The following is a 13,706-nucleotide window of genomic DNA, read 5'->3' on the forward strand; positions in this document are numbered from 1 at the left end:
CTCATGCGAAGAGTTGACTCATTGGAAAAGACTCTGATGCTGGGAGGTATTGGGGGCAGGAGGAGAAGGGGACGACAGAGGATGAGATGGCTGGATGGCATCACTGACTCAATGGACATGAGTTTGAGTGAACTCTGGGAGTTGGTGATGGACAGGGAGGCCTGGCGTGCTGCAATTCATGGGGTCTCAAAGAGTCAGACACGACTGAGTGACTGAACTGAATGGTCTAGTGGTTTTCCTTACTTTCTTCAATTTAAGTCTAAATTTGGCAATAAGGCATTCATGATCTGATCCACAGGCACCTTCCAGTCATGCTTTTGCTGACTGTATAGAGCTTCTCCATATTTGGCTGCAAAGAATATAATCAGTCTGATTTGGTATTGACCATCTGGTGATGTCCATGTGTAGTCCTCTCTTGTGTTGTTGGAAGAGGGTGTTTGCTGTGACCAGTACATTCCCTTGGTAAAATTCTGTTAGCCTTTGCCCTGCTTCATTTTGTACTCCAAGGCCAAATTTGCCTGTTACTCCAGGAATGTCTTGACTTCCTACTTTTGCATTCCAGTCCCCTATAATGAACAGGACATCTTTTTTTGGTTGTTAGTTCTAGAATGTCTTGTAGGTCTTCATAGAACTGTTCAACTTCAGCTTCTTTAGCATTATTGATTGGGGCATAGACTTGGATTACTGTGATATATGTGTTTATTCATCTCTTAAGTTCTCTGTCTCATCTTTTACATGTATTTATAACACAAGGTAATATGTGATATGCAGAGAGTCTATGCAGAGAGTCTCTCTGCATACCTATGAAAATTGAAACTCTAATCTCAGATTCTTTTGTATTTGAATACTCATTTACTTACTTAATGGTGATTTGAAGTTAGTAGTATTCTGTAGTTGTACCCAAGTAATGTGTTGTTGGTAATTTTATTTTCTCTCCTTATATTTATCCATAAGTGTTTTGGAGAATTCATGGAGAGGTTCGGATTTAAAGAGTTGCTCTTACTCCTCAGACATACTGAGGAATGTCTGAAAACCAAATGTCTGTTTTCTAAGAACAGTTTACTCTTCGTTTTCCACTATTCTGGGCTGTTTTTCTCTTGTTTTTGTTTTTTCACCTGAAACTCTAGAAATAGAAAAAACAACATACTTACATTTACCTTCATCCCTGGAGACTAAACAACAAATCAAAATCAGCTACCAGCAATGTAGGGCATTTGTAAGTAGGTCTCATTCCATAAGAAATGTGTGGATTTTCATATGGTGAGATAAATTTTTCTTGTTTCTAGAAGTCTGGAAAACTGATCACATGAAAGAAAGGAGCCATGAAAACCAGCCTAAACATGTATGGGAAGTTGTATTGATCAATAACAAAAGGCTGACTAAAGAACAAGGTAATGTACTAGGGAAGTCACTTGAGTTGGACACAGATTCTTTTCCTTACAGAAAAATAGTCTGTCAGTGTGTCTCATGTGGAATGAGCTTCAACTATATTTCAGAATTGGTTATCGATAAGAAAAACTCTTTAGGGAAAAAGACTGATGAATTTAATGCCTGTGGAAAATTGCTACTCAGAATTAAACATGAGAAAACTCATACTAGAGAAAAAAATGACTATTTTAAAAGTGGAAAAATTGTCAGTCATAATGAGGATTCTGTTCAGCTTGAGAAGATTCAAACTTTAGAGCAAAATTTCGAATATAACATACATCAAGAATCCTTCAATGAAAAGGTAGCACTCAATACATACAAGACAGAGATCACTGAAGAGAATGACTGTGCCTGTGATGAATATGGGAGAAGATTCTGTGATAGCTCATCCTTCTTGTTCCATCAGACAGCTCCCTCAAAGGAAAATCACTATGAATTTGGTGATTGTGGGAAATCCTTATGTGTGAAGTCCTCCCTTTTAAAACACGATGGGGCACATTTGAAACACTGTGAATATGGTGAAAGTGGGAATAATTTCAGGAGGAAGTTCTACCTCTCACAGCTTCAGAAAACTCATAAAGGAGAGAAGCACTTTGAATGTAATGAATGTGGGAAAGCTTTTTGGGAGAAGTCACACCTCACTCGACATCAGAGGATTCACACAGGAGAGAAAAACTTTCAATGTAATGAGTGTGGAAAAACTTTCTGGGAGAAATCAAACCTCACTAAACATCAGAGGTCACACACAGGGGAGAAACCGTATGAATGCAGTGAATGTGGGAAAGCGTTCAGCCACAAGTCAGCCCTCACATTACACCAGAGAACACATACGGGGGAGAAACCCTATCAGTGTAATGCATGTGGGAAAACTTTTTATCAGAAGTCAGACCTCACTAAACATCAGAGAACACACACAGGACTAAAACCCTATGAATGTTATGAATGTGGGAAATCTTTCTGTATGAATTCACACCTTACAGTACATCAGAGAACTCATACAGGGGAGAAACCCTTTGAATGTCCTGAGTGTGGGAAGTCTTTCTGTCAGAAGTCACATCTTACACAACATCAGAGAACTCACATAGGAGATAAACCCTATGAATGTAGTGCATGTGGGAAAACTTTCTACCACAAGTCAGTACTCACCAGGCATCAGATAATACATACAGGTTTGAAACCTTATGAATGTTACGAATGTGGGAAAACCTTCTGCTTGAAGTCTGACCTCACAGTACATCAGAGAACTCACACAGGAGAGAAACCCTTTGCGTGCCCTGAGTGTGGGAAATTTTTCAGCCATAAGTCAACCCTATCTCAACACTATAGAATCCATACAGGGGAGAAACCCTATGAATGTCACGAATGTGGAAAAATCTTCTATAATAAATCTTACCTAACAAAACATAATAGAACACATACAGGGGAGAAGCCCTATGAGTGCAACGAATGTGGGAAAACCTTCTGCCAGAAGTCACAGCTCACTCAGCACCAGAGAATTCACATAGGGGAGAAACCCTATGAGTGCAGTGAGTGTGGAAAGGCTTTCTGCCATAAGTCAGCTCTGATTGTACATCAGAGAACACATATAGAAGAAAAGCCCTATAAATGTAATGAATGTGGAAAATCTTTTTGTGTGAAGTCAGGACTTACTCTGCATCAGAGGAAGCACACAGGAGAAAAGCCCTATGAATGTAATGAATGTGGGAAATCCTTCAGTCACAAATCATCACTCACAGTACATCACAGGGCTCACACAGGAGAGAAGTCTTGTCAATGTAATGAATGTGGGAAAATTTTTTACCGTAAATCAGACCTCGCTAAACATCAGAGATCACACACAGGGGAGAAGCCCTATGAATGTAACACATGTCAGAAAACCTTTTCTCAGAAGTCAAACCTTATTGTACATCAGCGAACACACATAGGAGAAAAACCTTATAATTGAAGTGAATGTTAGAAATGTTGAACCACAATTCAGCACCTACTCCATTTCAGAGAATTCACGCTATGGAGAAAGCTCTGTTGATATCCTGAATGTTTAATAACTTTCATCCACATAACTGGCCTTATTTTACTCCAAAGTAATGATATAGGACCAGTTTCTACACTGCAACAAGTATAGGGCAGTCTTGTTAAGAGATAATATTCCACTGAATGTCATGTACTGATATAAACCTCACAGATTTTGATTTTGTGAAGTTCTAACAAAAATACTAGGTTATGTCAGAATTTATATAGGGGAGAAATCTGTCCATTTGAGACTTATGAATTGACGATTTTCTTTAGAGGTAATGTAACTTCAAAAGCTAGAATTTGTGTTTTGGTTTTGATGCTATGGTTATTTTTAGGAAACAGCAGATTGTAATTTATAGATGCATATTGTGCAATGTAAAGCTTTAAGGACTAAAAAGAATAGTAAAATAGGCTCAAAAGAAGTTGCAGTAGTAGTAGTGCATAGAATTCTGATGTGCCCTTTACAAAGCTTTTTCTAATAATAGTTACATAACTATAACATACTCTAATAACAGTGTTACATAACCATATTAATAGCCCTAACAGGAAATTGATGGTACCCTGCTACTAAGTCAGATACAGACTTTATTCAGATTTCACTAGTGTTTACATGTAATCTTTATGTTTGTCTGTGCATTTCTATGAAATTTTGTGGTTTATATATTTGAGTAACCTTCAACACATGTTATAAAATCAAAAAGGAATCTGGAGTTTGTATTACATGAAGATTACAAAGGAATCAGGATTTCACCACAGGAAGTTAATAAATATTATTAATTATTAATAATAATCATAGCCTTTGTGCTACCGTAATCCTGGCAACCATTTAAATATGAATCTTTTTAAAAGCAGAGATAAACTGAATAATTAGGGCAGAAGCATTAAACACCAGTGAAGTATCCATTAAGTTCACAGGACTTAGGTATGTACATTACATAAACTATATGTTTCTAACACAGAATGGAACTTAACATAATTGTGAATAAAAACTAGATACTCCTAGTTTACCCGTTGTTACAACATTAGGCACATCTCCCTTGTGTATAAGGCCTGGAGCAACAGTTTAAAAGGAAGCCCACAAAGCTCATGTCTAACCTTTTAAAACTTATAAATCAAAATAACTAAACGTTCAATAAAATGTATTCTCTGCATGGGGATATCTAGGTCCTAGTCCCATTGCCCCTTCTCTTTCACCCATAGCTTATTGAAGACCATGATGTGCCTCGAGTATACATATGTAAATACTCTAGCCTTTAGCCTGAATTTATCCAGACCCTGAGTAAGCAACTGCTTTCCAAGACAGGGTCCAGGAAGGAAGTTTCAGATTAGACAATACTCAGAGCTATAAATTAGACTGTAAATTCAAGGGTCTGATGTACCCTGAGATCTGGGCCCTTAATGACTGTTGACTCTCTGAGGAGGAAGACTGAGGCTGGAACATGGCCAGAATGGAACTAGAGCAGTGCTTTTATTGATAGGGTAGAGGTGATATACTAAATTATATGATCAGATTATGTAAACAATTACATTAAGCTAATAACATAAGATTATACGATCTAGTGATCTTAGATTATATACAGAGTCTAAGCTTCCATTGTAGGAAACCAGAAAAAGAAGAGCAAATTAAGTTCAACTTATTAAAAAAAATAATAATGAGAACTTAGGCAGATATCAGAGTAATTGGAAACAGGAAACCAATGGAGAAAATAAAACCAAAAGCTGGTTCTTAGAGCAGGACAATAAAATTGATAAATCTCTAGTCAGGTTAGCTAAAAAAAGAGAAGATACAAATTGCTAACATCAGGAATGAAAGGGGGCCATAACTGTGATCCCCTTCACATCAAAAGGGTTATAAAGGAATGTTATGGACAACTCTACCCACGGATATGATAACCTAAATGAAATGGGCCAATTCCTTGGAAGAAACAATCTGCCAAAACTCACAGAAGGACAAATCTAAATAGGCATATGTCTTAAGAAATTGAATCAATTTTTAATCTTCCAAAGCAGAAAGCATTAAGCCCAGATGTTTTTACTGATGAATTCTACCAAATTAAGGAAGAAATAGTATCAGTTCTCCACAGTATCTTACAGAATGTAAAAGCAGAGCTTTTACTTATTCTTTGAGGCCAGCATTACCCTAATTGTAAAGCCATTGAAAGACATTACAAGAAAGCCAAGGTACAGACCAGGATCTCATTAATAGATATAGAAATCCTCAACAATATGCTTGCAAATTGAATCCAACAGTGTATAAAAAGAATTACATGACATGATCAAGTGGGATTTATCCAGGTATGCAAGGCTAGTCCAACATTTAATAATGTAGCCCATCATATCAACAGGCTAAAGAAGAAATATATGATCATATCAGTAGATGCAGAAAAATTTTCAAAAACTCTTAACATCCATTCATGGTAATTAAAAAAAACCCAGTAAGTGAGGAATACAGGAACTTTTTACCAAGTTTCCTCAACTTGGTTAAAAAAAAAAATCTATAAAAATCCTATAGCTAACATCATACTTAATGGTGAGAAACTAGATGCTTTTCCAGTAAGATAAAGAGCAAGGCAAGGAGGTCCCTGTAACTATACCTTTTAATCAGCCTTCAGGAAGTCCTAGCTAATGCAGCAAGATAAGGGAAATAAAAGGTACACAGATTTGGAAGGAAGAGATAAAACTCTTGATGTTCACAGATAACATGATTGTCTATGTAGACAATTCCAGAGAATCAGCAACAAAAAATTCTCCTGACACTAGAAAACAGTTACAGAAAGGTTACCGAATATGATGCTCAGGCAGGTGATAAAAAGAAAGGAGCTATCAAGTAACAGAGGTACAGAAGAACCTTAGATGCATATGGCTAAATGAGACAAGTCAATCTGAAAAGGTTTTATACTGTATAATTCCAATGATAATGGATTCTAATAAAGGCAAAACTGTGGAGACACTAAAAAAATAAGTGGTTTCCAGGTGTTCAGGGTGAAGGACAGAGGGATGAATAGGTGGATTACAGACAATTTTTAGGATAGTGAAACCATCCTATAGGATACATGTCATTCATTTGTCAAAACATACAAAGTGTAAAACACACATACAAAGTGTAAAACACACCTACAGAGTATAAAACACACCTACAAAGTGTAAAACACAACGGGTCAACCCTAATCTAAACCATGGACTTTAGTTGTAAAAATGTATCATATTGGTTCATCAGTTATAACAAATGCACCACACTAACGCTCGGTATTAATAAGGGAAAAGTGTGGAGGGAGGTAGAGGTAAAGGGGTATATAGGAACTCTGTGCTTTCTGCTCATTTTTTCTGTAGCCCTAAAACTGCTTGAAAAAATGGAGTGTATTAAATAAACAACCCTGCCACATATTACTTTCTTATATATTTACAGAATTTGAAACTCATATGATTCAGTACCAGTTTTTATATGGTGGGGGTGGAGTAGGGTAGGGAATGCATTCTTAGAAATCATATATTGTCAACCACTAAGGCATATTTTCAGTTATAGCTTTCTGCTTTTCTAAGCCTTATTACCTTCTTTTGAAATTACCTTAAATTACTTATCTCTCATTATAACATCTTGTTTCTGCACTGAACATGTGTTTCTGCCCTTCATCTATAATAATCACTAATGAACATTTAGGTTGTTTTTATAGTCTTCAGAATACTTTAAATTATAGCAACTGTGGCTTGAAATTAAGGCCCAGTGTAATAGAGTGTCTTCACATCTGAAACTAAGAAGACCTTTGATAGCCTAACTGCAGGTTTCCCTCCCTATTCTCCCCCAGGTCACTGTAGTCAGACAGTCCTCCTTGTTTATCTGGGGGACCAGTTCTTGGTTTCCCCTCAGTGGCAAGTGTCACTTTCCTACTAGCCCACAAAATTATTCTGAAAAACCATTCCCATCTTCTCACAGAAATTTTGCTGCACCCTCTGCATACTACAGAGCCATTTCCCACAACCCCTGGTTTTTCCTTTGTTCCCAAGCATGATAACCTGTGTGACCCTTGGATGGTGGTATCATGTCCTCTTGCCTGGGCTGTGAATAGACATAACTAGTAAGCTTATGTAGATCTCATCTGTCCAGTGTAAAGTGTCAAATGTTCAGCTATTGCATTACCCCAGGGTATAAATCCTGCCACCAACAGAGTGACTAGGAGGCAGTTAATACAGCTGGGCATGAACAAGATTGTCCCATCTAAGACAGGTCACCTGGTCACTTAGCTAATTGCTCTTGTCTAACAGGTTCCGTGATGTGGCAGAGGCTGCTTAGGATGGAAACACCAACTGCTGGCAGGCTTGCACTTCAGCCTGCTCTGCTCTGTGTTCTTTTTTGGATGTTGCTATCTCTTCCCACTCTAAGAAGCTCTTGTCCCTAAGAGAATGGTTCATTGGCTGTGCCCTCTGCATGACTTGCCATGGGGTTCAGTGTGTTTGGCAGGTGGTATCTGAGCTACCTGTGAGGCCGGCTTCTGGACCATGGTACTTGCCCTTGTAACTACCCAGAATGTCCACATCAGGGGTGATGTACATGGCTAGAAGTCCAGAATAACTGAGGAAATTTGTATGAGAGAAATAAGAGAGAAAGAAACCTGCATGGCAGAAAAAGACAGCCATAGCAGACAGAGGATGTTAAGTCAGCCAGGCTCTCTGGGTTATGGTTTTGCTTCACCACCTGTTGTGTCTTTTTTTTTTTTTTTTTTTTAAAGAAAAAAGGTTCTGCACTCATGGTTAGAGTACAAAACTCCTATCCTGTGGTGCAGCAAAGAGGTTAATTCAAATGCAGCTTAAGCCTGGGATCCTTGCACCATGTGAAGCAGCCATTGCCATGGAGCAGGCCCCTAACCCTTTCCTGAAGAAAGAAATTTATAAATTTGATCAGAGTAAAGAGAACCCTCCTGAAGTGTAGCAAGTAACCACAGAAAGAAAAGAAATGGAAAGAATGAAGGGAGGGAGGGAGGCAGAGACTTAGATATGAGGAGAGTAAATAACAAAATAACTGAAATATAGGTCCATAGTTTGTTTTTGAAATTGAGATGTGGTTTCTGTACAATATTATATAAATTATATCCACAATTTGACTCAATTAGAAATACAGAATATACTAAAATTATTTGTACAACAAAAGATAAAAGGGTGCTGTGATTGACTTTTGTATCTTCCAAATTAACTTTAATATTAACTTTAAAGCTGAAGTGTACCATTGGTAAATTTTCATAGCCTTAATACAGGGCTCAGGTTATAGTTATACCTGGGAACTCCCTTAAATTTAATCATGTTACTCCCTATAATCTTAGAGGTGTTATTGAATATAAAATACAGTGTTATACTGAAATTCCCTCGAAAATTCATGTTGAAATCTAACTGCCAGTATGATGGTATTTCGTGGCGGGGCTTTTAGGAGTGATTCAGTTAGGAGAACAGAGTCCTCATTAATGGGGTTAGTGCTCTTAAAATAGAGACTCCAGAAAATTCCCTTGCTTCTTCCACCATGTGGGGACTTGGGAAAAGACAGCCTTCTGTGAACAGGAAGCAGTTCTCACCAAACAAGGAATCTTTTGGTGCTATGATCTTGGACTTCCCAGCCTCTTGAACTGTGAGAAACAAACTTTTATTGTTTATAAGCCACCTGGTCCATTGTATTTTATTATAGCAACCCCGAAAGTCTGAGTCATTTAGGAACAAATAGGATGTTTCATCTTAACCAACAGAACTATTGACTTAAGTTTCGCATGGTCATAACACCCACTGACTTAATTTTAGCATAATCCCATAAAAAGCATGGATGCTCTGATCCAAAGAATAATAAAATTAAATTTTTGGCACTTACAAATTGGATTGACAAAAGGAGACCATCGTGTACCATATACCTCAATTGAAACCATTATAAATACCTACCGAGAAGAAGTGATCATTGTCATTACTTCTCTGTTTAATGATCCAGTATAGCTTGTTCTTAGCCTGGAAATGATGGTGCTTCACAGTGGATTATTAAAACCTTAATGCTATGGCCTATCTGCTAAGAACCTAGTACCCAGTGTTACTGAAATTACTGTTTCCATTCAAATAGCAAGTAGTAAATATTTTGTTATTCCAGTTTGGCTAATGTTCTGTTCAGTGCTCTTTTTAACACCCTTTCAGCCACAGTTTACCTTCACCTCAAGGGACGCAAGGTGCCTTTACCAGGCTACCCATGGGATACCTGAACAACTCTGCCATTGCACAGTCTTTGCAGGCAGTGTCTTAACTGCATCCAGTTTCCTCCAGGAGTACAGGTATGACATGACATTGATGACATCCTCCTCTGCGGAAATTCATTTCACAGATTCATTGAGGGCATATAAATACGCCCCAAAAAAGCATAAGTTATTTCACCACACAGAGATCTGCCTCATCAGTTGAGTTCCTGAAAATCACTTGTAAAACAAGGGCTGTTTCATCTCTGATGCTGTCAAGAAGCAGCTACAGACTGCTTTTCATTTTCTGTTCTTAATACACACAATGTTAATATAAATACATAAGAGTCCTTTTTGGGCTCTGCAGGCAACATATCCCCCACTTCAAATTTTTAATTTCACTGATGGTGTTACTTTCAAATGCCCAACTTATATAGGGCCTCCTTCACAAACAGCCTTAAGAATTGATCTGAATTGAAATCAGTAGGCACTCCCATTAGTGCTCTCAAAGACACTCTCACTGTGGAGGCTTTAGCAGCCTCTTGTCCCTCCCGGAGTCCAAGAGTACAAGGAATACCATGCTGGATTTACAGCATGGTATTTACATGGTATTTACAGATTCTGTAAATCTGTTGATGTTGGTTTTGACAGATGCATTGAAGGCAGGGAAGGCAAATGCTTATACAGGGTAAATATCTTTGACGGAAGGTACAAGATACAGTCCATTTTGTGATGAGAATGGTCTAATGCAGTCAACCTGTAACATGTCTGAACTGATCCATCCAGGGAATGGTGCCAAGTTAATTGTGGCAGATTAATCTCTTAACAGTGACTTTAGCCACACTTTTGCTGAGCCCATTCATAATTTCCTTCACTGCTGCTGCAGCCACTGTGTTCATGAGCCCATTTGGCAATGACAAGTGGCTGGGTAATGGAGCTGACTGATAGGAGACTGGCATCGCAGAATGTGTCCTCTGATGAGGTCACCCTTTGGTGAACATTCACATGGTACACAAAGACCTTCACTCTCCTCATCTGGAAAGGTCTAGATGTGCAGCTCTCCCCCTGAACTCCCTTTCACAGGTTTTCCAACGTACCCCTCCTTAGTCCTTGATCATTTAGCCAAACCATAGGGCTTCTTTGGTGGCTCAGAGGTTAAAGGGTCTGCCTGCAATAGGGAGACCTGGGTTCGATCCCTGGGTTGGGAAGATCCCCTGGAGAAGGAAATGGCAACCCACTCCAGTATTCTTGCCTGCAGAATCCCATGGATGGAGGAGCCCGGTGGGCTACATTCCATGGAGTCGCAAAGAGTCGGACATGACTGAACGACTTCACTTTGACTTTAGGCACTGTGCATAAATAAGTGTTAACTCATAACTTTTGCCGTTTCTCCTTCGAGGCAAAATAAATCAGGTGATTTCACCACCAACTTTCAAGACCATCTCAGAGTGGGGCTGTGGTGCTGCGTACCATGCAGAATGATCTGATCCAAGCCTGAGGTTTTTTTCTTTCACTGGTCAGCTCGTCATAGGGAATTCCTCATGAAGCCATAGCAGTGGATTGAGGGGGGTAAGGGGTTGCCTGATAGCTATAGTCCAAGTATTTATAAGCATTGAAGATTCAGCTCCACTGAAGTCTGTTATTTTCCCATCCCAGGGATTCTTTACTAGTCAGAGCCCTAATTTTAATTTTAATGAGACCATGTAAGGTTGGAAATTCAATGTACATAGTAATTAAGCCACCCAACAGATTTGTCATTGGATTTCTTTTCCTAAATCTCAGCCCTGCAGCTTTAGGGGATGAGGTGCTTTCAGAATTATCATTGAAGCTTTAGGGTCTTTGTGGATCTTGAGCTGGGAACTTAAATTCCTGAGCGTCTTCATGTTGTTTCCCAACATTGTCCAACACATTTAGAATAAACAACCAGTTTCATACTCCTTTTGTTCACTAAAATACCTAGGAGAGAACATCTTTCATTCCCAATAACTTGCTTTCTGTAGGCACATGATAATAGGTACCTAGAGGTAATCATTTGAGTAACTGTATTGCCACTGCAAATCATGGACTATCAGTACCTCTTTACACCTGAAACAGGATCTTTAATGGTTTTAAATCTGACTCTACTCAGATCAGTGGTGGTTTAGTCACTAAGTCATGTCTGGCTCTTGCGACCCCATGGACTGTAGCCTACCAGGCTCCTCTGTCCATGAGATTGTCCAGGTTAGAATACCGGAGTGGGTTGCCATTTCCTTTTCCAGGGGATCTTCCCAACCCAGGAATCGAACCCTGGTGAAGCAACACCCAATTTGGTACACATTTGTGATTCAGGAGGATTTAATTAGAGACATAGAACCATAAGATGAATGTGTATGTCTAAAGGGATTTATTACAGGGCTTTGGCTTTCTACAACTGTGGGAACTGGTTAAGCGGTGTCTATGAGGTTGTCTCCATGCCTGATGAAGACATTTGACTAAAGTGCTCAGGGCAGACTATAAGGGAAAGGAGATGGATGTGACGTGAAAGAGAGCAAAAATATGAGAACTCACAACAATGAGTAGTGCCAGCAAGGAGGGGCTAAACCTGGAGACAGTTCTTATTGCCTCTGGCCTTGGTGTGGTGTCCTTCAGAAGCTGGGTCCCTCAGTCAGTGAGGGGATCACACACATCTGGTGCGAGCATCAGAGATGCCAAAGGACCTATGTGGAATGGTCATAGTTGTAGTGATGTCTCATGCCAGTGAGGTGGTCAGTAGATCAGCAGCAGCATGTTACAAAGATACAAAATGGCTATTACATCATTACACACTCCAGGTCTTGCACAAGAATATCTTTTATGGCCCACCCCAATGGGAAACATACAGAAAAGGGAACTCAGAAATGTAGTTGAGCCTAGTCTAGGTAACACATTACTAAGCAACCACATTGGCCTATAAAGGAACTGTGAAATCAGTTCAGTGAATCAGAGCTAATATTTTTAAAGAAATAAAACATAATGTCAGAATTCATTAGAGATACTGACAAATGGTATTTTGTGAAAAATATTTTTAATCAGTTGTATATTATCATGGACTGAATTGTTTTTCCCCCAAATCTATCCCAATGTGACTGTTTTGGAGATAGGGCCTTTAAAGTGGAAAAGTGAAATGAGGTCATAAGGATGGGCTCTAATCCAACATGACTGGTATCCTTATAAGAAGAGAAAGAGACATCATAGACAAGTATGCATAAAGAAAAGGGCATGCAAGAACACAGAAGGCAGCCATCTGCAAGCCAAGGAGAGAGGCCTTGGGAAAACAAACCTACCAACACCTTGACCTTGAACTTCCAGTTTCCAAAAATGAGTCAAATAAAGTTGCAGTAAGTCACCTCATCTGTGGTGGTACTTTATTTTGGCAGCTGAATGTTTGTGTCCCCTCCTCTTACCCCTAAATTTGTATGTTGACGTCATCTCCAGTGCGATGGTGTTAGAAGGTGGGGTCATTGAGAGGTGATTATGTCTGGAGAGTGGAATGCTCATGAATGGGACCCCACAGAGCTCCCCAGCCTTTCCAGCACATGACAACACAATGAGAAGGTGCCATCTGTTAACCAGGAAGACTGCTCTCACCAGAATGCAGCCATGCTCCTGCATTGGTCTTGGACTTCCCGATCTCCAGAACTGTGCAAAATAAAGTTCCATTGTTTATAAGCTACCCAGTCTGTTAGTAGTTTGTTATAGCAGCCCCAATGGACTAAGGCAGCAGCCTTGGCAGACTAGTACATATGTGTACTAAAGATTGAATTTGTCTTCTGGCAGCTTTTAGAAAAGGAATTGAGATAATATTTTTAGAGCAGTTTTAGATTCATAGCAAAATTGAGGGGAAAGTGCAGGGATTTCCCATTTCCTCCCCCTCACACAGGTACACCCTCCCATTATCAGCATCCCCCAGCAGTGGCATATATGTTACAATTGATGAACCTACACTGACACATCATAAAAGCCTATCAATTACATTACATGTCACTCTTGATATTGTGTATCATATGGGTTTAGACATGTATTGATGACATTTATCCATCATTATGGTACCATAGT

The 13,706-nt window shown here is 39.1% G+C and overlaps 1 protein-coding gene across 6 annotated transcripts in view; it reads left to right on the forward strand.

Moving 5' to 3' along the window:
* LOC129658172 (zinc finger protein 33B-like) overlaps positions 1–13,706 on the forward strand; it is a 100,271-nt gene that overhangs the window by 84,667 nt on the left and 1,898 nt on the right. For 2 of the 6 annotated variants that reach the window (XM_055589268.1, XM_055589287.1), the window contains one exon: positions 1,287–6,825. In XM_055589268.1, coding sequence (XP_055445243.1) covers positions 1,287–3,373 — 2,087 coding nt within the window. In that variant the 3' untranslated portion in view covers positions 3,374–6,825. Of the gene's footprint in view, positions 1–1,286; positions 6,826–7,701; positions 9,575–9,597; positions 13,002–13,706 lie in introns of those variants that run through there. The other 4 variants (XM_055589306.1, XM_055589296.1, XM_055589315.1 and 1 more) reach the window with 4 other exon arrangements.

This window comes from Bubalus kerabau, chromosome 1 (assembly GCF_029407905.1).
Source record: "Bubalus kerabau isolate K-KA32 ecotype Philippines breed swamp buffalo chromosome 1, PCC_UOA_SB_1v2, whole genome shotgun sequence".
NCBI classification, from domain to species: domain Eukaryota; kingdom Metazoa; phylum Chordata; class Mammalia; order Artiodactyla; family Bovidae; genus Bubalus; species Bubalus kerabau.